General features: G+C 35.2%; 4 protein-coding genes across 4 annotated transcripts; 3 read left to right on the top strand and 1 right to left on the bottom strand.

Annotated features, from left to right (window-relative positions):
- The first annotated feature begins 72 nt into the window (after positions 1 to 72).
- LOC105671890 (putative uncharacterized protein DDB_G0292330) lies at positions 73 to 9,208 on the top strand. The gene is made up of 3 exons (XM_067353407.1): positions 73 to 1,009; positions 2,295 to 2,357; positions 9,045 to 9,208. The coding sequence occupies exon 1, from the start codon at positions 73 to 75 to the stop codon at positions 589 to 591; it is 519 nt and encodes a 172-aa protein (XP_067209508.1). The 3' UTR covers positions 592 to 1,009; positions 2,295 to 2,357; positions 9,045 to 9,208.
- Positions 2,763 to 6,336, top strand: LOC105671889 (uncharacterized). The gene is made up of 4 exons (XM_012366411.2): positions 2,763 to 3,835; positions 5,095 to 5,311; positions 5,457 to 5,618; positions 6,063 to 6,336. The coding sequence occupies exons 1-4, from the start codon at positions 3,639 to 3,641 to the stop codon at positions 6,192 to 6,194; spliced, it is 708 nt and encodes a 235-aa protein (XP_012221834.2). The 5' UTR covers positions 2,763 to 3,638; the 3' UTR covers positions 6,195 to 6,336.
- LOC136999416 (uncharacterized) lies at positions 6,477 to 7,953 on the top strand. The gene is made up of 2 exons (XM_067353409.1): positions 6,477 to 7,174; positions 7,271 to 7,953. Exons 1-2 carry the CDS (start codon positions 6,842 to 6,844, stop codon positions 7,541 to 7,543), a joined length of 606 nt encoding a protein of 201 aa, XP_067209510.1. The 5' UTR covers positions 6,477 to 6,841; the 3' UTR covers positions 7,544 to 7,953.
- LOC105671873 (uncharacterized) lies at positions 8,333 to 25,144 on the bottom strand. The gene is made up of 14 exons (XM_012366384.2): positions 25,038 to 25,144; positions 24,009 to 24,742; positions 22,863 to 23,852; positions 21,725 to 22,739; positions 20,053 to 21,651; positions 19,116 to 19,540; positions 18,442 to 19,026; positions 15,938 to 16,001; positions 14,963 to 15,675; positions 13,678 to 14,580; positions 12,468 to 13,527; positions 10,783 to 12,390; positions 10,012 to 10,430; positions 8,333 to 9,858 (listed from the first exon to the last, which is right to left on the bottom strand). The coding sequence occupies exons 1-14, from the start codon at positions 25,063 to 25,065 to the stop codon at positions 9,571 to 9,573; spliced, it is 10,431 nt and encodes a 3,476-aa protein (XP_012221807.2). The 5' UTR covers positions 25,066 to 25,144; the 3' UTR covers positions 8,333 to 9,570.
- Positions 25,145 to 26,510: the final 1,366 nt, after the last annotated feature.

Genomic DNA, 26,510 nt, shown 5'->3' with positions numbered 1-26,510 from the left:
CTCGCACCCTGGGGGGTAAGCGCGACCGTGCACTCGCGGGTGCACGCGAGTATCGACGCGGCGGCGCGAGAGATGCCCGTCGGGCTCACGCGAGCTCGCTCGCTTCGGGATTGCTACACCACGCGTGAACCGCACGATGACGATGATGTCGATGTCGATGATGACGATGATGACGACGACGACGACAACGACGACGACGACGACGACGACGACGGCGGCGACACAACGACGACGGCGACGACGGCGACGACGACGACGATGACGGCGATGGCGACGATGGCCGATTCAGATGGCAATTCGGTTGACTGGAACAACGACGACGACAAGTCGTGCGAGGATCTCCCCGCGAACGCGACACCACCGCACCGCGATTACGGACAGTACTTTGAGAACGAGGACGGTGACGATCGCGACAGCGCCGACGACGACGGCGACGGCGGCGACGGTAGCGGCGACGGCGGCGGCGACGACGGCGACAACGGCGGCGACGACGACGACGTAAACGACGTCGAGCACGACGAAACGGACCAGAGGACCGTAACGACACGAAGCACCGCGACACGAAACCGTGACACCGACACCCACGGTTGAGACACCGCGCCGCTAAACTTTATCACCAAGATGTCTGTCTCTCAACTACTCCGCGGCGCGCACACTGACTGTTCCTCCGCAAACGGGAGACGGTCGCGCAGCTGTCCGCGCGCAGCGATCATTCAGGAGAACCGATTAGTCGCGCCGCCGCGAACTACCTTCACCCGCGCCCGCCGGCAAGTCAACGAGCTATGTAACAAACTGACAGTGGCGCCATCAATTGTGCATTCCGATGCAAACTGATGCCAGTTTTCCTCATCGATAGAGTCGATAATTATTTGGTTTTTACATAACCTTGCTCATTGATGCTTCGCTCTCGTCTCAAATTAGATCTTTGTTTTCATTTTTTATAAACTTTGAAAAACAGAAGAAAACAAAAACAGCACGCATATATAAAGTATAGAACTATTAGAAAAAGGTAGGTGTTTTGGAATTTAGACAAAAATAATTATTAAGAGTGAGAGATTGCAGCGTTATTATTTGTCATTTGAGCGATATAGTATATAATCGTTATTTGTTTTATAAATAATATTTAAACAAATATAGCTCCTCTTTTATCACTATTTTCATGTAAAAATTGAGATTGGAGTGAAGCTGACGAACGTTGTAAAATTTCATTCGCGAATCTATCTAATTGGTCACCATATGTGCAAATAGATATCCCAATATAGTAGCGTTATCGAGTGTTCTTTTTGCAACCTGCGAAATATCCATTTACACGTGTAAAGATCCGAATGTAACGCGAAATGTCCAAATATAATTTCTAAAAAGAATAGAGTAAACGATTATTAAATCAAAAATATTAATTCAGTTTTTTAGTGCGAGAATATTCTCTTATATTTCCAAATATTAAACATAATAAAAATATAATTAATTTTTATTATATTTATATAAAATTTTCTTCAAATTAATGAGGTTGTTAAATTAATAAGATTTAAAATTATTGTACGGATATAAATGTATTTTTCATTCTCTTCGTGGAATTTTATTTGAAGAAACTTTCAATTTTATAATTGCAAATCAATATTCTTGGAAAATCAAACAGAACGTCGTATCTCGTCGTTTCATTTTGCATGTGCATACATGTCGATACTACAAATCAATACTTATTAATCATCATTTAATCAAAATTAACAGAAAGAAAGAAAGAAGCCTGAGAGCGGGCATTCCGATATTTCCTTTGAGACTCTTATTGACTTTTATTCAGTATTGCTATTTTTATTTATTTCACAATTGGAAATATATAATTATATTGAATTTTCAGTAATTCTGGTAAACTTTGTTAATTTAAACTGCTGCATTCGATGTTCCGTGATATCTGTGTTACATTTACAAATTGTGAATCAAAAATATGCTTTATCTGTACGGCATTTCTTACGAAATTGATAAACATAGATAGGCTAAAAAAAATTAAAATTAAATTAACGCAAGAAATGCAATTCATAATCGTTATCTTTTTTTATATAATTTAGTGGAAACATGTCGTGTAAAATATTCACTGTCATTTTACGCTTATTACATATGCATTTTGAATAACTCTAAATTGCTGTATAAATTTAAATAATATTTAACAATGAATATAAATAGGATATAAAAAACCAGAATATTTTACTTAAGAGAGGAGAAAAGGAGGAAAAATAAAAGAATGTACATACATACTTAATAAACATTAAATTATAAATTTTGTATATCTTATGTTTCAGGTTTATATGAAGTGGAATCAGGATAATTGGACATCTTTAATATTGAAGAAAGCAGAGGAAATGGTAAGTACATAGATATAAATATGAAAACTATAGCAGAGAATATAAAAGAGTAAATTGAATTCGTTAATCTTTATCTCTGTTTTCTCTTCTAATATTTATATCTGCAAAATTAAATTGTTCTTAAAAGAACATTAAATAGTTCATAAAAGAACATTAAATATAGATATATAAAAGATACATAGATACATAAAATATATAAGTGCGTAAAAACGTGTAAGTACAAAACGAATAAGTATAAAAACGTTAAATTGAAATCTGAAACACAGAAATAAATGTGAAAAATAAACATAAATTAAAATGTAAAAAATAGAAATTACAATTAAATTACAATCTGAAACATAGAAATATTAAATTAAAATTTGAAAATTAAAAACATAGACAAGTTAACATTGATGAATGTTGAAACATCAAGTATTGAACAGTTAACACATGAAAAGAAATTTTCACTAATGAGACATTGTCTGAAATTGACATCAACTGCTTGTCAACGATAGGAAGACAATTATCTTAGACTTTGCGTTTTTTTCAACGAGTACTGATGAGAGCTGATATATATATATAGACACACAAACGCAAGAATAAAAAGTAAAATTTAACACCGGCTGCGAAAAAATGTGCAGAGAACCGATTAATGATTAAGAGTCAGCGGTTGCGATTAGATTCACGCTCTTTCCTCATAAAGTTCAAAATATTTAAATATTTACCGTTATTATCAGTGTTATGTAATAACAACTATTTACAAGAAATAATCAAGGAAAAGTAACGAAGTAGAGATTGTGCTATGTACAACAAAATATACCAAATACATGCTTCTTATTTATAAACCTGCTATGGACATATAATAATGCTCTTGCACACAAGTATTTTAGAACAATTAAAATTGTTTTATAAATAAATAAAAATTCCGTGCGAAATCTCACACAAAATAAGGATTATCTCGTTTCTGACCTTTGATACTTAGTCGATTGAAACGTGTCTCTGTGATATGGACCTGCCTAATCAGGTGCCAGTCAGATTTCTCGGTATTAGTGAAAATTCGGCAGTTTGGTAAATAGTGGTGGATCAGACGGTTCGCCTCTTAAAGCAGCACGCGTTGACAGTCGATGTTCGTGCGGTATACAAAGTGACACGATAACACCATGTTATTATCGACTTTATCAAACCTTCTTTCATTACGCGTTGGGCTATGTAGAAGTTGAACTGGCACAAACAGCCGTCGACGTTTGCTGTCTTTCGCGTCTGTGAGCGCGATATAGTCAGTCGATCTGTCGTCCAACCTGGATGAAACTGCTTCATTTTTCGATTGAAATGAACGGGATCGTCCATTACGCTCTAATAGCCTACTGGGAGAAGTCCGGCTGCAAGATCGTCGCTGATTATCCCGTGAATCAGGATCCAAATTACCGGGCTATCGCTCTCAGCACTCTCAACGGCTTCAAGACACTAGAGGATGACAAAATCAGCGTCGATCAGGGCAAGTAAGATCCTCTACTCGCAAAGCTCGTAATCTCGATCACGTGTACGAAATGTGCTTTACATGCGGTTACATACATATGTGATACGTGATTTTGAGAAGGACAAATAAAAACGTGACAATATAATTACTAGGTGCGCAACTAAGTTTCCGGGTTTCACACATGAATGGCGCTAACGATACATGTAGTCGATATACATGTCTAAAGTTGTGTTTTTTTATTAACTTGGACATCTGTCAACAATAACCAGTCATAATACCAACACATATTGCAACGCAAAAATATTTTTTCTAACAATAAAGATGTCGAGAACAGCATTTGCGGGAAGCTTTGCTTTTCTGCTTCAACTTGAAAGAAAATGCAGCTGAAGCACGCCGTTTGCTTGAGAAAGCCTACGGCGAACATGCACAATCGAAAACTACTTGTGAAGATTGGTTTAAACGCTTTAGAAATGGCGATTTCGACACTGAGGACAAGGAGCGCTCCGGAAGACCAAAAACATTTGAGGACGCCGATCTGCAAGCGTTATTGGATGAAAATGATACGCAAACACAAGACAACAACAATTGATAAATTTGAACCATGCATTGCTCGAAAAACGGCCAGAATGGGACACGAGACACGAACGAGTGATATTGCAGCACGACAACGTTCCGTGCCATCGCACTTCCATCGTCCAGGACACCATGAAAACGCTGAAATGGGATCTGCTACCGCACCCGCTGTATTCACCAGACCTGGCCCCTTCCAATTATCACTTGTTCCGGTCGATGGCACATGGCTTAGCTGGGCTACACTTGGCCAATTTCGAAGAAGTGCAAAACTGATTGGATAAATGGTTTCGATGCAAAGACGCGTCGTTTTATCGTCGCGGTATTCATGTATTGCCAGAGAGATGGCAAAAATGTGTAGCTAGCGAGGGACGATACTTTGAATAAACCGTTTTTTGTATTTCTCTTGAAATTTTCCATTTTGCATTGATAAAAAAAAACCCGGAAACTTAATTGCGCACCTAGTACATAGTTGCTGGAACGAAATTCTGGATTTTACATACCAAATTTGTTTTTCATTTAGAGAAGTGTTAAATCGCGAGATATGTTTTTACAAGCATCAGCAGTGTTTTTTTGTTGTGGCACTCGCCAGAATCTTTAAGCGAGTGTAATAAGCCGCGATGGATTAATCAACACGCGATAAGATAAATCCGCTGCATTATATTATTGCTATTTACGCTACAATGAGCATAAAATCCACTTCTTTCATAGATATATGATGCATGTGCTAATCGGGGAACTTCACTATGCATGCTTGACATCGAAACCGGACTGCCCTTCGTCGATGATTCGGCTAGAATCTCATTCTCAAATATTTTTGCAAAGGCTACAAAAAATTTATAGAGAATTGCCGATATTGGCGGATCTTTCGAGAGATTTGGCTCATCTCACAGTAGGTGATCTTTCGAAGCCGTTGAAAAAAATGATTGTAAGTGATAAAAAATAGAGAAGAAAATAGTACGAAAGCTCTCTAGCTAACAAATCTCATTTTTTTGAGATTTTAGTATTGATATAAATGCACAACGATGAAAATAGAAAAAAAATCCAGAAAACCGTAATCGAGATTATTTCAGGAAGAGCATAACAATCCGGATGATCCTAAGAATACCATTCCGAAATTAGAGGAAGAATTGACTGAAGTACGTCACATATTGATGGAAGCGGTCCAAAAACTAATTGACAGAGGCCAGAGGATGGACGAACTCGTACAAAAAACACAAAGTCTCGAAATTTCGGTAAATCAACTTGCGCATATTTTCATTTCGCTCTCTGCTGGCTATCGATCAGCGGCTTCATAAACATGAAATATCAATCAAGCGCGTAAAGCGTAACAATCGCGCGGCGCAACATTTTCCATTAATACTCGAGTTAATTAAAAACTGCTGATTTGCCTCAACCATTCACGCGAATTCTCAATAAAATTACTGATAGAATTCACTCGATGCGTGCATGAGTTGATGGTCTCCATAATTGGAGACCATCGCGCTAAATAATTGCGACGGTGTAACGCAGTCGCCGTGTGCAGCTCTATTTATAGGCGGCTGCAGCGATGGCACGAAGAACTTTATTGTCGTAATCTTGTATGTCGATTAAAAGGGTCACGACTTACTTATCGCGAGAAGGTTATGGCAATCACCGTTCGATGCAATGCATAACATTTGCGAATATTTTTGTGACAGTCGAAGGACTTCCACGTAGCGTCGAGGACTTCGCGAAAAAAGAAGAATGTCGCAGTGGCAACTGGTGCGGCGCTTTTGATGTTTATACCGATCTCGCTCTTCGCGGTGCTGATGTACATGGGAATCTTGTAATCGACTTTTTTGAAAAGATTTTAGTGCTTTAAAGTGTACCAAATTTTTATGAAAATAACCCCCCAAAAATGCGGCAACAATTTTGAACACGTGTGCGAAATTTTTTAATCTTGTCAAATATAATGCATTTTTCTTCTTAGAACTCGTGCTAGGATTTAATATCTGTTAGAGTAAATCTCGCAAAACTATGAAGAGAATCTTTGCGATTTTATGGACACTAATTATAACGCTAATTGTACTATATTCACATTGGTTACAAATGTTCACATGCCATAGAGTGAAATATCGCCTGTATATTTATCAAATAGTGATTTCTAAACGAGTAGATAAATTAAGCATGGCATCGTTATTAAGGTTTACGGTTAATCCTGTCGAACTGCAAAATGCAATTCAAATTAGACGCGATTTGGCTGAATTATCGAGACACTTATATTTCATCGCTGCACGTAAAATTCAGGTTAATTATAATCTGATTGAAACAGTCAATACGTGCTAATAAGTATACGTACATTTAAGCGAATATAAGGTTATTTGAAGTTTCGAACATCTAGGCGTGGTTTCGCGGTATCCTCACTCGGAATTACCTCCGCAAACTGCATGAATACGCAACGATAGTGCAACGTTATTGGCGGGGTTATCACGCCAGGATGTTGGTTAATCGATATTTAGTCGAACGTGCTCAGCAAATGTTGCAAGATCATTATAATAGTATGGCGACGAGGATCCAAGCCGTTTGGAGAGGTTATTGGATAAGAAAAACACAAATAAACTTCTTACAATTACGGCGATGGTTGAAAGATGTATATATAAAGAATGATGAAACTTTGGAAAACATGAAGAAGTATGTTGGCATGTTGGTATATCCATTATTTACAATATTAGTCTGCTCTGTTTATAGATTTAGACAGGGAGCACTCGAACACGTGGAAAACGTGACCGAACAAGAAGCAATGCTCTGGATTTTATTCATCTTATTTAAAGTAATAAGAATAAATTTTAGATATTTGCGGTTTGCACCAAGTACAATTTATTACAATATTTAATATTTAAACGTTGTTTATAATGTATCCTAAAAGTTGCATCATCTGCTGAGAACCAAGTGTCGTCCAGGCGTCATCACGAAAATTGACAAAACTCGTTTTACGTATATCGAAGAAATGTTGAAGTGTCTTGAATATGACCAGTATAATTCGAAAGTAAAATATGTTTGCAAAGACTGTCGAATTGACCGTAAACCTTCTTTAATCTTTCGTGGTACTTATTTTGAAAAATGTGAGAAAGAGATTCGGGAATTTGAAAAGAATTTGGAAGCTGAGAATGTATCCATTTTCAAAAGTACATATACCTGATTAATGTATTAAATCCCGATTATGTGCTAATTTGTATAGTAGAATAATCTCATTATTTTAATCTTAATCATAAATGACGCACACTTTATTGTTTTGATGAGATGATAAAAAGAAATAATGATAAAATTTTGTCTTTTTCTATATAGAGCAAAAGTTTCTCAAACAGAAAAATAAGAACATTAGCAAAAAGGAGCTCTTAGGCTATCAAAAGCATAAATTTGTCGGAAGATGCTTGCATCAAACTTTTGAACATATGCAATTGAATAAATTATATGAAACCATTAACAAGATGGACTGTCAATTGGATCGCCTTCATTTGAATTGCCCAATTCACAATCTTATCTTCTGAAAATTTGCATTGGGACAAAGAAATTTAAACAAGAATAATAATTACATATCTATTAACAAGATTCACTTTTGATTCTATTATAAATTTATGTGGATATAACTTTTTATTCTAACAATTACAGACATATTATAAAAATATATAATTTTATAATCATTAATAACAACAAAAAACATTCGTTAAATTAAGTAAATACTTAAAATTTACTCAATTCTGAATATAAAATTATACAATTTTCAAAAATGCTCCACCGGAGCTCATAATGTGCGTACGTTATGTTACGTTATATACACATCTTAAACCATAAAAAGAAAATTTAAATAACCATCGAAATCTTGAGCTAACATCGAAATACTTTAACGCGCAACTCAATGATTTTCTGTTACTTACATCAAAGTGCACGCACGTCGCTGTTTACGTATTATTATCTTACTGTTATTCACACACACACACACACACACACACACACACACACACACACAAATCGCGATTGTGATAAATATTAGAATATTATTTTCGGCAAATAATTTTTAATTCTTAAATTGTGTAATTAATTATTTATTAAACATTTAAAAACGCAGATATATTTTATTTTTTATATCCGAAAAATGCGGAAGCGTACGAAAGTAGTTTAAGTTTAGTATAACTGCGGCAGAGATAGCACGAGAAATCAAACGCGCAATTTCTAATTTCTTTCTACCGCTTGTTTGTTTGCTTTGGATATCTCGAGTGTAGTTAGATCATAATTCCGATTTTGTGTTTTTCCTTTATCATAATTTGACAAAGTTTGCGTTGATAATGGTTAATGATATCAGCTAATGATGGTCTGAGATGAAGAGGAGATTCAGAAGGTATTAGGCATTGACGGAATAACTTTAAGGTGAGGGACGAGTTTATCCATTTGTTATTTGCAGGATATGTATTAATTATTTATTTCCGAAATTATTTCACGCAAATATTTTTAATATATTTCTAACTATTTCAGATATATTTATATAAAATGAGATTTTTTTTTATAATTTATATTTTATGTAATTACGTAATAATTTTATCAAATACTTGCTTAACAGACAAGTAAAAGTTACTATAATTATTTTTTAATTTTTAATTAATTTGTACGCTGTTATAATCTGTATATAATTTTATATTTTGCAGATCAATCTGACTGATCAACCGGATTTTACACCGGACTCCGCTGTTACGCATTGTGTGTCGGTGAGTCAATTATTTATCTTTTAATCTGAAGTAATGGATCTATGAAAATTATACTCTCGGATTGTAAAGATAAAAAATTTCAAATTAAGAACATATAAAATTATTATGAATACAATAATACATTCCATAGATTCATTGCTTTAAAATAAATGGCCTAACATATAGATTAATTTTAAAAAGTGTTAAGCCGCGCGATCGTGCTTCTTTTATTTTTTATTAAAAATTTTTTGTTTGTCTATTATTTAACACTTTATTATTAAGAAAGCTATATTATAAAAAAAAGACGCACATGCCGTTATACATTTCATTATATTCTTCATTTTTTATATAGTGTGTTCAACGATTAGTTTGACTTTCAATTACTAATTTCTAAGAATTAATAGATCTACTGAGGAGCATTTGCTAGCACTTTACGAAATAAAACAGAAGAAGCACGATCGTGCCGCTTGCACTTTTGCACACATACTTACGATCCGTCAGAAAAATCTCTTTTATTCTTGATCTTAAATTTGTTCACTTCTCTGCTATTAATAACGTTGCTCTGGCGATGCAACATCCGAATGCATGTGGATTGTTTGGCTATTGATATCTTCTTCGTGATAGATTCTGGACAAAATTTAGTCATAGCGTACATGGTGCTAAATTCTTCATACTCTTTCAAGATGCAATTTCCCGGAGTAATGAAATCGTTGTTTGGCTGCGCGTCATAATTACCGCAGAGACCGCGGATGGTATTGCGATATTTATCGGATACCTGATAACAGATTTATTTCGATTTATATTTCATGCGCTGCTACAGTCAATCTATGCAATGTTACATTAAGCACTAATAATGTTTTACATTTTGGCATTCGAAAACATAAGGCAATGTTAACAACTGATGTTCAGTTATAATTTTTTTACTTACCTCAAGTCGAATACGTTCGCCATCATATACGGCATTGACTCCATATTTGTTTGAGATGAGCCTGATCGAACCATCAGGTAGTTCGAAAATTTCGATGGCAGTTTTGTTCTTGTGTTTGTGTTGGTAGCTTGTGTATCGCGAGAACTGAACATTATGTTCGTTAACTGTAGCTTTGAGATAATCGAGCGATTTTTCCAGTAGAATTTCATTGCCACCCAAAATCATATTGATCTTCTTGCTGCCGTCATCCATTTCGTTAACCATGACAGCCACGCTTTTTTCTTCCGGAATAATCAAAGATTTATTGAAATTCTCTTGCGGATAAGTAGTCATCATTACGTATGGACAGTGCTCTAGTTTCAAAGGATAAACTTTATCATCAAAGGTAACAGCTTGCGTTTTGTCGAGAGTGCACGAAGCTGCAAACAAAATAAAAAGTATTAAAAAATTAGATGTTGCACATCTACAGTTGCAAGAAATTAAATTAGAAAGAAATGAAACTTTAGGATTCGCAGTCGATAGTAATTTAGAATAGAATTTTATAAGATCTCGCTCATTGCGTATTGTCTCTTATTTGCCATCAATTTTGTTAAACTTAATTATCTAAAAACCATATGTAATTCTAAAAATTTGAATATGATAATTATATTATCATATATCTTATGGTGTTATGAAATATTTTTGCAAACGTATATAATATTAATATATTAAATTTTTCTTTTTTTCCAACATTGTTACTAAATGCATCTATTGTTCACTACTGTAGCTCACCTATACTTTCTTCTTCTTCTTCTTTTTCCAGTAAGATATTTTTATTTTCATCAATTGATGATAGTGTTAAAAGATTGTACGGAGAAAACATAATATCTCTATCCGGAGTATACAATGATATCTCCGTCTTCTTGATATCAAGCGGTATTTTTATTTCCGCCTCCATGCTACCATTCATATTGTTTCTCGGTTTTATCGTATTTACTCGTTTGTCAGAAATAATGTTTTCGATGAAGAATTGAATACTCTTAGTAACAATAAAATTGAAAAAGTCAGATTCGACGTTCATTGATACCGTTAAATGATCCTTCCACCGCGCGAGTGTGGTGACTCTTTGGCAAGCTCGCAGCCCTTTGTTATCTAATCTCATCTCTCGTAGACATTTCTCGGCTATTTTGGAATCTCTTATAATCTTCTTCTGATCATCACTTCGCGACAGGTATCCTTTGAATCTAATTCTTTCTCCGTCCATATAACTGTTTCCAAATCGCAAATCAACGTCAATCTCATTCTTTGGCACCTGTTCGATAGCTTTCTCAAAATTCAAAAGAATATTTTGCGAAGATCGCATCTGTCCCGCGGCGCATGCCTCCACATAAAGATTTATATCTATTTCTTTCCGCGATTGAAGATTCCAGTAAAAAAGAGCTTGAGCTTTTTCGTCAACGTTGCTACTTGCTATTCCGAAAGTGAGAGCTTGGCGAATCGGTAACGGGAGATCGAGTTCGATATCAAGAATGTAAGCAGTGGCAGAATTGATACCTTTGCTGACTTCGTTCAAAAATTGTTTTCTTCTGATTTCACTGTTTGGTTTTTTGTCCATTGTTGAGGGAACGATTACTTCTGATGGCCACGATTGCTGATAATCCGAGTTATTAGTATCGATTTCCACGATATCGTAAGTGGCGTTTATTTTACCCGTCCAATTCTCGGAAGATATGTCGAACATCTTATAGCAAGAGTCATATCCGCTCCAAAATTTAGCCATCTGTTGGTAAACTTCAAAAATCTTTTCTTCCGAAGCATTTCTATCGAAATTATCGCTTTTTGCTTTTATGGTGATTCCATCGCTTATAGCGAGTTTTATTTCGTGCGGTTTTTTCGTATGCACTAAGTGCTTGTTGTTCGTAACTACAGATTCAAAATCTAAAATTTCGTATTTTGTGATGTAAGGAATAATGCTATAATGAAACAAAAAGTGATCGACCACTTTATTAGGATAGAGCTCCAACTGGAAATTCTTCTTCACAGAATCCCATCCGACACGAAAACTTTTTGATAGGGACAGTTGCATATTGCCTTCGATACCGGCGATGTAATGACGATGCTCAAAAGGCGTTATAAAACCAATCCTGCTCTCAATCTTGTCAATTATTACTATATTGCTTCTTTCTACATTTGCTTCTATGGCAAAACCCTTAGAGCGTTTGATGTCGAGCGTTCCTTTGCCGCTAACTCTTACTAATTCTGACATCTTTAAAGTGTACACAAACGGCAGGCCGCTTTCAGTCGGCAGTTCCAGCGTAATGTCGTAGCTATTTACAAGAGTTTTATCCCCGAATTCAAATGATTTGAGCTTCGCAGACGGCACAAAGTACATCTTTAGTACTGTAACAAATAATTATTTATATAGTAACAAGATTTGAGAAATCAATGCTTTATGAAATAAATTGAAAAATACTTACTGTCGGTGATTTTTTCAATGGTGTGATTGTCGAACGGATAGAATTGCATACCAAACATGGTGTTAAGAAAGATATTTCCTTCCAACTGTTCCAGATTTTCAGGTTTTATGTTAAGCATCTGTGCGATTGTTTCAACGGTCAATCTTCCTCTGGCTCTGTCTTTTTTTTCTTTTTGCTCCGTTTGATCCCACATATTGAAGAATTGTCTGATGCTTGATATTACATATCCATTTTCCATGGTGGGCAGATTAAAACCGCCGTAAGATATATCCGCACCATAATATGCGGCTTTAGGTATATCACTGTCGTCGCCACTTATTGTATTTATAATAAATTTATAAACGGTGTCCAAGGAGGCAAAGGACCAGTTCTTAATGACGCTTTTAGAATACTTTAAGCCGTATTTATGAGGAGTCAGTAGTTCCTTGGCGATGCGCGCTTTGTTAACGAGTTCTTGCCATTCCGGTTGTTTCAACTTAGCGAGATTTTCTATAACATTCTTGACGACAGAATTTACATGCTTACTCTCATCATAATTAGTGAACTTTGCCATTCGCTGCAACATGGCCAGTGGCGGATTCGTTATCATTAAGAGATAGACTGCCATGCAACGCACTTCATGAGCGTCCATTGTGTTTAGATAGATTTTGTAGAGAACGGATTGGGCGAGTTCCGGATTCGTTTCGGCTACTTTCGCTAACGCGCCGACCATCATCAAACGTTGAAACTTCGACACTGGCTGTTTACCTTCCAAATACGGTTCGAAGATCGAAAGTATTTTGCGATGACCAAAATTACCCAGTGCTGCAATGTATGTCTGTATTCGAAGACTGTCGCCTTCCTTGATGGCTTCCCTCAGTTGATTGGCCATGTAAGGGATATAAATTTCTAGCACGGCATGATCATGTTTCGAGTTTATGCGGTCGAAGCTGTGTATCGGATAGCGATTCGGGATGCTGGTATCCTTGACTCGGGAATAATATATCAATTCGGCGAATGCCAAAGGCGCAGATACATTCAAAAATTCTTGTTTTGTCACTATTGGTTCAGTAATTAATTCCTGTAAAAAAAATTAAATTATATGAGCATCAAAATTAATCTTTATATGCAAAAGTATAATTAATAATTGCTGATAGAAAAATTTTGGATAAATGATAGAAATTGGAAATGTTTTTATTCTCCATTTTATTGTAAACAGATAAAGACTTACAAAAAACGCATCAATATATTCTGCTGTAGGCACGCGTGCGGTTTTGGGAATTTTTGAAATAATTCGTGCCGCCTCTATGCCTTCAAGTTTCTTGTTTTTTATCCAATTTATGATAGTTATGAGAGCCGGTCCAGTTCCGGCCTGAGCGACAACGTCGCGAAAAATATTCCTGGTGGTCTGGTTCATGATGATCGGATTAACGATGCTTGCGATGAAGAAACGTTTGTAAGGCTTGATCTCATCAATATATGCAAACAGCAAATTTTCCACTTCAGCAATTTGATTGCTGTTCATGGTGCAAGTCAATCTCACCAGAAGTGCGAATTTGTCTAATATCTCAAGAGGTCGGTCCTTGAAACGTGCATAAACATGCTGAAGTTCCATTCCAATGTCTATAAGCAGACTAACCACTTTCTTTGTGTTATTTTTCTCCGACTTCTGGATACTCTTGCCTTTGTATCCAACGAAATATGGCAGAAATGGATTATCTGGAACTTCATCCAATCTCGGTTTAGGTTGTAAATAGTAGCGTTCCTCGCTATTAAACATATCATCATTGTCGCTATGTGTTTCCCGCTTAGAACTTTCAGAACTATGACTTTCGGGCGACTGTACTGACGAAGTATCTTGACTTGGACGATGTAGTTTGCGCTGTTCGACATCAGAGAATGGATTATTATACGTATACACTAAGTTTCCGGTTGACGTGAGATTGCCGGATATGGGTATAGGATCGAAGATCTCATTTACGCTATTGAGGGTTAAATTTATCTTGCTATAGACAGTACCAGCGTATGAATCGTAAATGCCAGGTCTCACGCATATCTTGTTTGTTGTTGTGGATGATTGAATAGTAAAACGTTTCAGACTTCCCGAGACAACAATGTGACTCGTAGATAATATCTGCAATAATTACATATAATAAATGAATAATTTCTATTATTTTCTCTGAATTATTTGCATCACATTTCTATATAAGACGCAATTAGCATATAAACAAAAAGAAATAAATTTTTATTTTGTTGTAGTGGAATAAAATTATTCGCGTATTATTCGCTATTCTTCTTTCTTTTTATATCACATTATTCATGTCATATTTTATCAACTAATGTCAAAATATTTCTTAAATATTTTAATTTTATTATTATCTGTAGTGAAAAATATTTTTTGTAATAATACTCATGTTTTAAATTTTTTCCAAATACTTTTCTTCAAACAATATTTAATATTACAACACTTTATGCGCTAAAATTGTTTAACTTGTCAGTCTTCAAATTTTACTCACCGAAAGAAATCCATCAGCATTGGATTCCGACTTCCAACTTTTTTTGCCGTTCATACTAAAATGATAACCCATTCGCTGCTCGCATCTGTTGTAATTCTTCGTTTTTGTGATTTCGAGATAACCGTCATTGTTAAGATTTGGTAAAGGTGCCAGTTCTGGTCTGTTGAAAAGTACATCCTCGGGTAATGGCGTAATATCATAGTGAACCTCGCATTTACCACCAACAGAATCCTCCATCGTCTTAAATATTGCGAAGGGCTGCTCATCCTCGAATATCTGATTACTCTTGTTTGTTATTGCATTCTCGCCCTCCGTATCAATCTGTAGTTGACTCACAATACTCTTCAATAAATTTAATTCCCAGGTAGCCACAGTCTTATCGACCAACAGGTCTCGAATTACACCATGTTTGATCTTGATCTCAAAAGGCTTTTCGGACAAGGGAAGCTCGACCAATGTCAACATTGGGTCGGGTATCGTGGAATCCCATCTTTCCAACAGTAATTTGTCCACGGAAGCATATTTCGGCTGTGAAACTTTTGCTTGCAGCGTGTCTGGCGATCTCACCTGAACGGTGAGAACACCTTTCATTACAATTCCAGAAAATTCTGGAGCTAAATTGTCGAGAGCCGTCAAAGTACGACTTTGTATAAGAAATTGATATTCGTTTCCCGTTTCCCAAGCATAATTGTTGTCAGCCACGGCCGCTCCAACTACGCAAAAAAGTCATTATCTTTCTAACATGTTTCATTAAATTGATACGTATTCATTATCTTACTCTGAGTAATATTACATTAAATTTATCAATAATAAAATTTTATAAAATATTAAAACAGAAATAAATAGTTCTATTTTACAATAATAAATACATACAAGGGAAAATATTTTTAAATACGCATTAAAAAAATGAGAAAAAACAATAATCGTGAACTTTTGTAGAAGTTATCGCTATTTGTAAATCTCAAATTTACTTACGAATTACGAGAAGAATGAGACGCAGCTTCATAATATTATATGAATATTGAACGCAAAATGACAGCTTGTTCTCTCATCGAACTTGCTTTAATCAGACATGAACTTAATTATATATAGCTTTGATGTGTTATCTCAGCTTGCCCCGACGACATACACTGATTCAGATTCCATGAAATTAAAACTATACTTATCAGTTCTGTGACGCATAACATTTTTTACACGTAATAAATTATATCAGTAATATAATGTATTAAAGTGTGATTGGTATTATGTAGTAATATAGTAATATAATTGAAAAAGTGCAGATAAGATCGTAACATTATAGTTTTATTTTTTATCAAGACATTGATTTTATCCAATGAATTATTTATTGCACTAATTTGCTTAGTAACTGCAATTTTTTAAAGCTGTACTGAATATATTTAATGAATTATTTATTCGATAAATAGGGAAGTTCTTCTTTTTCATTTTCATACTTCAAAATTATTTGTTTTAAACAAACAATTCCATTTTTCTAATTGTGTATTATTTTATAATACTTCGGTTTGCTTTGAATACGAATAAAATATTAAAAAATTATTTATTATTATTCTTAAAAATAAGCACTCTTAGAAAAAGCATAAATAGTTTAAATAGATGCTTGCATCAAAATTTTGTACAAATTTAAATAAATTATATTAAATTATAAATAAATTTATATATTATTTATATATTAAATTATAAATAAATTTATTAATTAAAAATTACCAATTAAATTGCATTTGCTTAAATGATCTAATCCATAATTTTATTTCTAATTTCTTATAATGTTTACGAAAAATTTAAGAAATTTTAGAATTTCTTTAAACTTGAAAAAATAATTGCTACTGTGAATTGTTCTCTTTACTTTGAAAACAGGTGCTTTTTATAAAATCTATCAAAATCTTATATAATTCTAATTTTAACGTTGAGAGAAATGATACTTTTTTATAGTGATCTCACAATTAGTATATCTTACACTTTTACTATTTAATCAAATAGATATAAATGCCACGTATAGATGCCTTGTTCTCGTCTGAATTATTCTTATTAAACTAATTAGTTTTTATTAAGCTAATATTATATTTTTTAAATTCGTTATTGTATAGTTAAGAAAAAAATTTTAATGCAAAAAATGCATTTAATTATATTATTTATTTTAAAGGACGTCTGTCTTATTCGACTACGCGTTGTTTGTAAGAAAGCAAGCCACCAATAATTCTGTTGAAAAAATTTAACTTTATTCTTGCTTAATTATTCTCGGGGCAAGAGTCTGATTGAGAAGCAGATCTCTTGAAAAAATTAATCTTTGTAGACTTTCGTGCGATAGGTAATGTGTCCTTGATTCTTTTTATTCTGATTTCTATTCTGATAATAACCTTACAATTGTTTTTCTAACAACCTTTCCGCTTTTCTGTCGCACTGACAAAAATGTCTTGATTATACCAACAAGACGTAGGTAGAATGCATTTGGTGAAACTAAGCAGAATTTCTGGTTATCATGATAGGACTCGATAATTTATAACTAGAACATGATAGACTTAATTATAAAAATTTGATTAGTATTTTCTAGCTTTTTCCTATATTTAGAGTCTATGCTGTAATCAAATAATGAAAAAAATCTTACTTTATTTATTTACCTTATATCTATTTACCTCACCTGTCATAATGTCCCGCCTTAAGATCCCCTGCACGTATAATCATAATTATATTTCCATCTCGCATGCACAAAGCCATGCAAACATTTGATCTCGAATCTGAACACTAGTCCGTTGATTACATTAGTCTGACGAGGAATAAACGAAATGCAAGGTACGATTTACTTCTTCCTTATTTTTCGCAATTATTTTTTTAGCGTCAGTATTCTCGGCGTCATTATTATTTGTGATGTTTAATAAAAATTTAAGAAATTTTAGAATTTCTTGAAATTTAAAGAAATAATTACTGCTGTGAATTGTTAGCTTTAATTTGGAAGATGCTTCTCATAAATTTTATCAAAATCTTATGTAATTCTAATTTTAATGTTGTGAGAAACGACACTTTTTTATAGCTATTTCACAATATTTTACACGTTTGCTATTTAATCAAATAGATATAAATGCCACGTGTAAATGCTTGTTCTTATCTGAATTATTCAAGCTAAAATCATATTTCTCAAACTCGTTATTGTACAGTTGAGAAGAAATTTTAATGTAAAAAAATGCATTTAATTATTAAAATGATCCATTTTCATTTTTCATTAGTTTGCGTGGACATAAATATATATTGTTTACTGCAAAGGACATCTGTCTTATTCGACTACGCGTTGTTTGGAAAAAAGGAAATCACCAATAATTTTGTTGAAAAAATTCAACTTTATTCTTGCTCAATTATTATTGAAATTACTAAAAGAACATACTTGTAGCTTCTTTAAAAAAAATACATTAAAACAGAGTCGATTAATTGCGCATATTCCATATACATATTAGCCGCGTTAGTTTGAATTAGTATGCCACACAACCAAGGCTAGGAAGTTCGAGGGCCAGCTTCTTGCTGACAGAATTGAGAGACAGATCCGGATTAGCTCCTTGTTGGATTCGCTTCTTCATTTCTTGAGCGGCATCATTTCTCGTCATGCAGTGCATCGCGACATTCTTCCTCTTTATTTCCACAGGCCTGCTATTATGGGGGCATACTGGCAAAGGTCTGACAGAAAAGCAGATCTCATGATCACCTTCATCGATTTTCGTGCGGTAGATAAGGCGGACGTTTTCTTGATTCTTTTGATTCTGATTTCTGTTCTGATGATGACCCCACGATTTTTCTAACTCTCTTCCCATTCCTCTGTCGTTGATCACATTAGTCTGGCGAGGAGTTAACGGAATGCAAGAGGCACGAGATGCTTTGGACTTATTCTCCGCAATCATATTCTTAGCGTTATTATCCTGAGAGTCATTCAATACAGCGAAAGTAGCGCTGAATTCTTCCGGCTTCTGCAGAACACAGTTTTGCGGAGTGAGGAAATCGTTGCTGGTCTGTGTATCGTAATTACCGCAAAGACCTCGTACCATATTGCGATAATCCTGTGTCATCTGAGGATAAATTTGTTACAATATATACATAATTTTTTTAATATTGTATGTCATCAAATATTTTTATTATTGATTGTTGATTTACTCACCTGAAGTTGAACATGTTTTCCGTCATATAAAACAGTGATTCCATGGTTCGGTAAGTCAAGTGTCACTAAACCGTCCGGTTGCATAAATAATTCGGCGATAACTTCTCCGTTCTCTTTGTCTTCATGGCTTTCTTTTTTCGACAGTTTAACTTCTTGTCCATTAATCAGAGCTTGAAGATGATCACCCACTTGTTGCAATTGATATTCTCTGTCATTCAGCAACACACGGACCTGAAGGTGATTATTTTGTTCTCGGGTTAGAACACTCACTTTCTTATTTTCTGACAGTGGCAGCTGTAGATTAGGATGATTAAGAATCTGTAGCTGGTCAGGGATCATCAGTACGTGCCAGATTCCGCCCATGTACACGGGATAGTTCTTATCATCAAAAGTAAGAACCTCATTTGTGCTCACGGTGCACACACCTGCGCAGAAAAATTCAAAAATATTATACTATGCAATTTTCTTAAGTACTTTAGGTTCATTTATAATATATGGAGAATACATGTGATTGTTACACTTTACTTTCTATGACAGTGAGTTATAATGCAGTAAATTGACAAGATTAATAATGATGCAATAAATAATTTTTTTAATTATAATGACAATAGATAGCGACAAAATCATCGCAATTTCTATCTTATTATTTTATTTTTGAATTCATACAGATATGCTATTAATATGTGAAACGAAAATCATTATTAAAATTTAAACGTTTACTATTAAAATTTAAACAATAGCTTACTCTTCGACAATCATTATATCTTTTTATAAATTTTTCTCGATTTTCTAATTTTTCGAAGAATATTTTTTAGTCGGAAAATTACTCTGTTATGCATCGTAGATTCAATTATTGCTATCATCAAAAATACAAAATCTCTAGAAATTGTTTGACCCACTGTCATATTAAACAATTTTTTAAAATCTGTAACCTTACCGTCTTCTTCTTCCTCATCCTCGAAGTTCTCATTTTCATCTTGCCACAAATCATCATCAGAATCGTGCAGTTGGAACTTAACATTCATTTGCGAAGTTTTTACAATGGCCTCAGCATTTTCTAAATTGGGTGACATTTTTACTTCCATATTGATTTGATTCCGCAAACCAGAATTCCTCGTGTTTGTAAACTCTACGTTTGTCTTGGGTATTATCTCACTAATATAGTTTACAATCATATTAGCGATTTCGTTTTGATCGTCAGAATCCATGTTTATCGACAACTGCAAAAGATTTTTCTTCAATGCCAAATCAATAGCCTTCTGGCACGCTTCCAATCCTTCGCCACGCTGCATCTCAAGCACACATTGTCGAACTGTCTGGGATTTCATTAGCGTTTCCGACAGACTGTCACTTCGCAATAGCCTTCCCTCTACCTGGATTTTTTCTGCTGTTCTATAATTCTGTCCAGCGCGCACATTTATTATGAATTTGTCTTCCGGCATCTGGTGAGCCAGTTTATCGTAACTCAAGAAATTGTCTTGTGATGATTGCAGCATTCCAGTAATCAATGCTTCGTGTACGACTTCTCCTGTTTTAGCATGATGCTGATTCCAATAGACAAGGTATTGCGTCTTTCGTTCCACATTGCTCTCTCCTACGCTGATAGTTATAACTTGACTGTTTTGAAGGAACGGAAGTTCGACAGTTACGTCATATACGTAGGCCTCGACGGAATTCATACCCTTGCTGACTTCCTTCAGGAACTGCTTTCTCCTTGCCGCGCTATTCGGTTTTTTATCGGTTACGTCGAGGACGGAATTGTGCATTAGTCCGTTTTCATTTTCATCGCTATTATTGTTTTCGTCATCGTTTGATTCATCATAAGCGACATTGAGGGTTACGTCGTCGCGTCCATTGTTGCCTGAGTTCGTTCCTTGCAAGTTGAATACCTCAACCTTTCTATAATGGACAGACTCGTCATACAAAGATGACCACCACTGCCAAACGTTTTCTAGACCCAACACTGACTGTGCTTCTACTTCCGAAACAATCTGCATTGTGCCTAAGCGAACAGTGGATTTTTTCAGTTGTTTTACATCGGATATTCGTTGCATATTGCCGCGAGAGACAGGTGAAAGAGTCTGCATGTTAATTTGCGCGATGAAGGGAACAACACTGCGATGCGCCAGTTTAAGCGGCGAACTTTGTTCTTCCGGGTCCACGTGCACGTTCAGCTCGAAATTATAGGAATCCTTTTTGGATTCCATGTTCCAGTTATATTCTACTGGTACATGCACAAACAAATTTCTATCAACACCAGCGACATACTGCTCAGGCACGTGAGATACTACAACACCAAATCTGGTCTGCACCTTTTTGGCGACTACTAAATTGACAATGCCGTTTGTTCCTTTGTTGTTAGGTGTATTGCCTGATGCTCCACGCTTATGGTTCATAGAAACTCTTGTCAATAATGGCATCTCGAGGCTGAAAGTGAACGGCACGCCGCTTTCAGTCGGGAAACTCACTGTCTCGTCATAGCTGTCTATATGGTTAATATGCACGTGTTGGTCCTTTTTCAAATTCTTCTCTACATCTGTAACATAATAATAATAAAAATTTATATCTCTGAAAACAATGCATCTTGAAGTAAAATTCAAAACACTTACGTGATGCCAATTTCTCTATACTTTGTTGGTCGAAAGGATAAAAAGCAGTTCCGAAAATGGTGGCAATCCTGAGGTTTCCTTCCACTTGCTCTACTGTTTTTGGCTGCATACCAATCGAGCGACGAAGACTGTCAAGCCACGCGCTTTCGTGATGTGTTTCTGGTTTTTCGAATATATTGAGAATACGCCTGACGGTCGATACTCCGTATTCCACTTCTAATATAGATTTTGCTATGTTATCGAAATTATTTTGCGCATTTAGATAGACATGCTTCGGCAAACTATTGCTGACACTGCCGATGGTTTGCACGATGGTTGTCTCCGTGAAGATGCCTTGCGAGTTTGTGCTGGAGAATGTCTTAGATGTTAGCAGTCTTCTAGCATGACGCGCTTTTTGAGATAGATGATAAAACTCTGGCTGGTCCCATTTAGATAGACTTATGATGCTGCTCTTGACTGCAGCATTTACTTCGTTACTCTTATCGAAATTGGTGTACTTTGCCATACGTAGCATCGAGACTAAAGGCGGATTCGTTAACATGTAAAGATGAACCGCGGCGCAACGCACCTCATGAGACTCTTCATCGTTCAAGTAGATTTTGTAGAGCACTGGTGCAACAACTGCTGGAGTGCGTCTGACTAAACTGCGCAGTGACGAAACCATCAACGTACGTAGATACGTCGACACATTCTGTCGGCCTTCCAAAAATGGCTCAAAGACTCTCAAGACTTTCGGATGACCGAGGTTACCCAAAGCTACAATATATACCTGCGCTTGCGGATTATCACCATTCTTGAGGCTTTGATGTAATTGTTTTTCCATAAAAGGTATATAATTTTCAGTTACGTCTTTATCACTCTTGGGATTCAGTTTACCGAAATTGTATATTGGATATGCATTTTGGGAATGCCTCTTGTCGACTTGGGCGTTGCGGACTAATTCCGAAAATGCGATGGGTGCGATTTTGCTTACATAATCCTGTTGCTGCACTTTCTGGTTGGCAACTAAATTATTCTGCACAAAGATCAAATTACGTTGAGTGTTAAAGGACAATTTATAATACCGGTTCAAATATTTTTGAAATAAGTAAAAATTAAAATTGCGAGTTTAATTATAATGTTGTGTGCAAATACTTACGAAAACTGCTTCGATGTAGGTCTCTGAAGGTATGCGAACAACTCTGGGAATTTTTGCAATGACGCGTGCCGCTTCCATGCCTTTTAATTGTCCTGTCTGTATCCATTTTATGAGGGTGAGTAAAGCGGGACCAGTTCCGGCTTGTGCAACGCCATCACGAATGGTATTCCAGGCATCATTTTGTTCAGAGGTATTTTCGTCTGATTGCGAATTGTGATGTCTGTTACTTAGCACGCCATGTTCAACTTCGGCGATTTGATTCTCGTTCATTACACGCAGCAAGTTTACTAAATTTGTAAACTTCTCCAGCGTTTCTTGGCTTATTAAATTATCAAGTTGTTGAAGTTCGTTGACTATTTGACTGATCTTTTTTTGAGCTTCTTTCACTACGTTCAGCGATTCCTGGTTGTCTTGGAAAGCCAGGCTAAGAGGCGTCATCGACTTTGGAGCTTCGTGCAAACTTGGTAAAGTCTGTAAATGCTGGAATTCTTCGCTGCTGGAGGCGGCACTGGAAGAACTGTCGCTGCTACTGCTACTGCCATTGCTACTGCTACTGCTACTGCTACTGCCACTGCTACTGCTACTGCTACTGCTACTGCCTGTCTGTCCTTTTTGCCCGGTTTTTCGTTGAGTATGATTTTGTTCACTAGAACTGCTACTGCTACTGCTACTGCTCTCGGACGACTGAACTTGCTGAGAATTTCTGCTGATAGTTTGTTGATGTTGCTTGCCTTGTTCTAGTTCGGTCAGCGGATTGTTGTACGTATACAGAAGGTTTCCGGTTGATTGGAGGTTGTTATTATTTAAAGAGAATTCCTTGGTTATTTTATTCATATTCACTAAAGTCAGATTCATTTTGCTGTAGACTGTGCCGATGAAAGAATTAGCAGGTTGCTCAGATTTGACGAATATGTGATTTGTTGTCACGGAGGATTGGATAGTGAAACGCTTTAGATCACCAGAGATGACAATGCGACTGTCCGACGATTTCTGTAATAAATACATTATTATCGTTCTATCATTTTCTTTACTGTTGCGTTCTACAAGGTGCATAGAAGCGTGGAAATATTTAAATTATAATATTGTTAAAAATATTTATTTAAATTTAAAATTATATTTTAACACATTAATTGAACTGGAACTCACCGTAGTCAATCTGTCTTTAAGATCCTTATTGGATCCTTGTGTCAAGCTCATCCTGCCGCTGAGACCAAAAGAATAACCTCTTTGCTGCTTGCAGTTTTTGTAATTTTTTGTTTTCCTGACTTCGATAAGTTGATCTTCGTTATTATTGCCATTCACCAAAGGTGCTAGTTCCGGTGAGTTATAGAGATCGTCCGCGGATAACGGCGAAATATCGTAGAGAACCTCACACTTGCCACCGACGGTGTCTTCCATGGTCTTATATGAAGCATAGTTTTGTCCGTCCCTCGGCTCTTGAGTACTGTCGCCATGTATCACGTTTTCGCCTTGTGTGTCTACCTGCAGCTGGCTTACGATACCCTTCAGTAAATTCAGTTCCCAGGTGGGCACGTGCTTGTCGACCAGCAAGTCTCGGATCATGCCGTGTTTGACGATGATCTCAAAAGGCTTTCCGGACGTGGGAAGCTGTTCAAACTGCAATTGCTGGTCGGACAACTGTGCGTCGAGACCGTCCAGCATTTGTGTATGTATCCGAGCAAACTGCGGATTGATTAATGTTGCCTGCATCTTGTCGTCAGTGACCGATTGGATGGTGAGCACAGCCTTTATTATAATTCCAGTAGCCTTGTCACTTAGTTGATCTAGAGTCGACAATGTTCGACTCCGTACAAGGTACTGATACTGGTTTCCCGTTTCCCAGGCATGTTCATGTCCAGGAGTAGCAACGACTGCTGCAACTGCGAACGAACAGAATCGTCATTTTACTTACAATTAGCCGAGTTTGGCATTTGTATTTTTTTATCACAATTTCCAAATTTCTTTACATTTTGTCTTAAAAAATTTTATTTATTTTTTTCTACATTTTAGTAGATAAATATGTATATGCCATGGATCAGAATAGCAGTAATTTTATGTTATAAAATTAGAGGAAAATTTCTCTATACATTTTCAATGAAATAATTAAGATCAGAATTATGTAAAATTTTCTTAAAGTTAATCACTATTCATTAGTACACAGTAACGTATACTTACCGAGCAGTAGCAGAGTGAAGTACCACATGGTGTTATGTGGCTAATACCCAATGCGAAATGAAAGCTTCCTCTCACCGATTGAATTTATATCCAGGAGTGTGCAAACTCAGCTTGACCTATCGATGACCACAGACGTGATCCGCACGAACTTGAAACTATATCTTTCACACGCGTGACAAATTTTTCAACCTTGGATAGATTACATTTGTGACATCCGCAGCATAGTCGAGAAACTTGAAAATAAGGTCACGACATCGGATTTCCGGAGGCAGACAGAGAGAAAGGGGGAGAGAGAGAGAAAGAGAATTTTATTTCATCCGTAGATATCATTTACTTTACCAATCGTTCAATGTATATCGGTATATTTATATTGATTACATATTTTTTAATTATATGGAAATTTATCAGAATGTATCTGAAGTAACTGCGAAATAGATCCAGAAATATCATCAATTATTTAAAATTTAGTCTTTTTCGGTCTTGTGTTTATTTCAAATAAAATTTTAAATCATAGAATTACTTTGAAAAATATTAATACTTGCGAGAAAATTGTGCTAACGATTTACAACGTTTGTACAACAAAGATTGTACAAACAACTTAAAAGTAGAATGCACTCAAAACGCATTAAAATATTTGCAGTTAATTCATAATGTCATTACACAATAGAATTGCATTATATATATTGATAGATCGAAAAGTATATGCCAATCACAGGTAATTATCATTGTCGTGTTTTCTAAATTATTGAATTTCTTTATAAGGTAAACCTTTTTCGCGTATATTGTGACGTTAATATTAAATAGAGTAAATTTAGTAAGCGTATGATACTTCAAATTTCTACTGATTTTTATCCACATAATTTATTTATCTCTGACGCAGTAAGCAGCCGTTTTAAACCAGATGTGTAAGGCATTATCGATGTCCGATATACTTGTTTTTCATAGATTTTTATTTATTGATATCATATATTAAAATAAAATAATTAAAATGGTTATTGATGATGTGATACAAAAATTTCTATGATTTTACGTGTATACAATTTCTAAATTGATGCACATATAATTGATACAATTAATGCGCACTTTATTTAATACTACATCTTTCAGAATTATTATTTGTAATCCTATTGATGCAAATATTAATTAATACAAGAAAGCGGCTTCTAAATCCAGTAAAATTTGCTTGTTAGGATAATAGTTGTCTAATACATACATTCACAATATTTACTTTCGTGTATTATAAATTATATTGAATAAGTATATTGAATAAGTATATTACCTAACTATAAAAAAAATAATTTTTACCTTCACCTAAATTGAATAATTAGATAATAACTTAATTTTAAAATTTATATAAATGTTTTTTATTGAACACTATACTTACTAAAGCAAAGTATGTATATTTAGCATAAAAAATTTAAGATTTTTAATTTAACTATTTTATGTTCCACTAGAATCTTATGTAAGTCTTAT

Source organism: Linepithema humile, chromosome 4, assembly GCF_040581485.1.
Source record: "Linepithema humile isolate Giens D197 chromosome 4, Lhum_UNIL_v1.0, whole genome shotgun sequence".
Lineage (NCBI taxonomy): Eukaryota > Metazoa > Arthropoda > Insecta > Hymenoptera > Formicidae > Linepithema > Linepithema humile.
The sequence above is the reverse complement of the archived record's forward strand: the minus strand, read 5'-3'. Positions and strand labels throughout refer to the sequence as shown.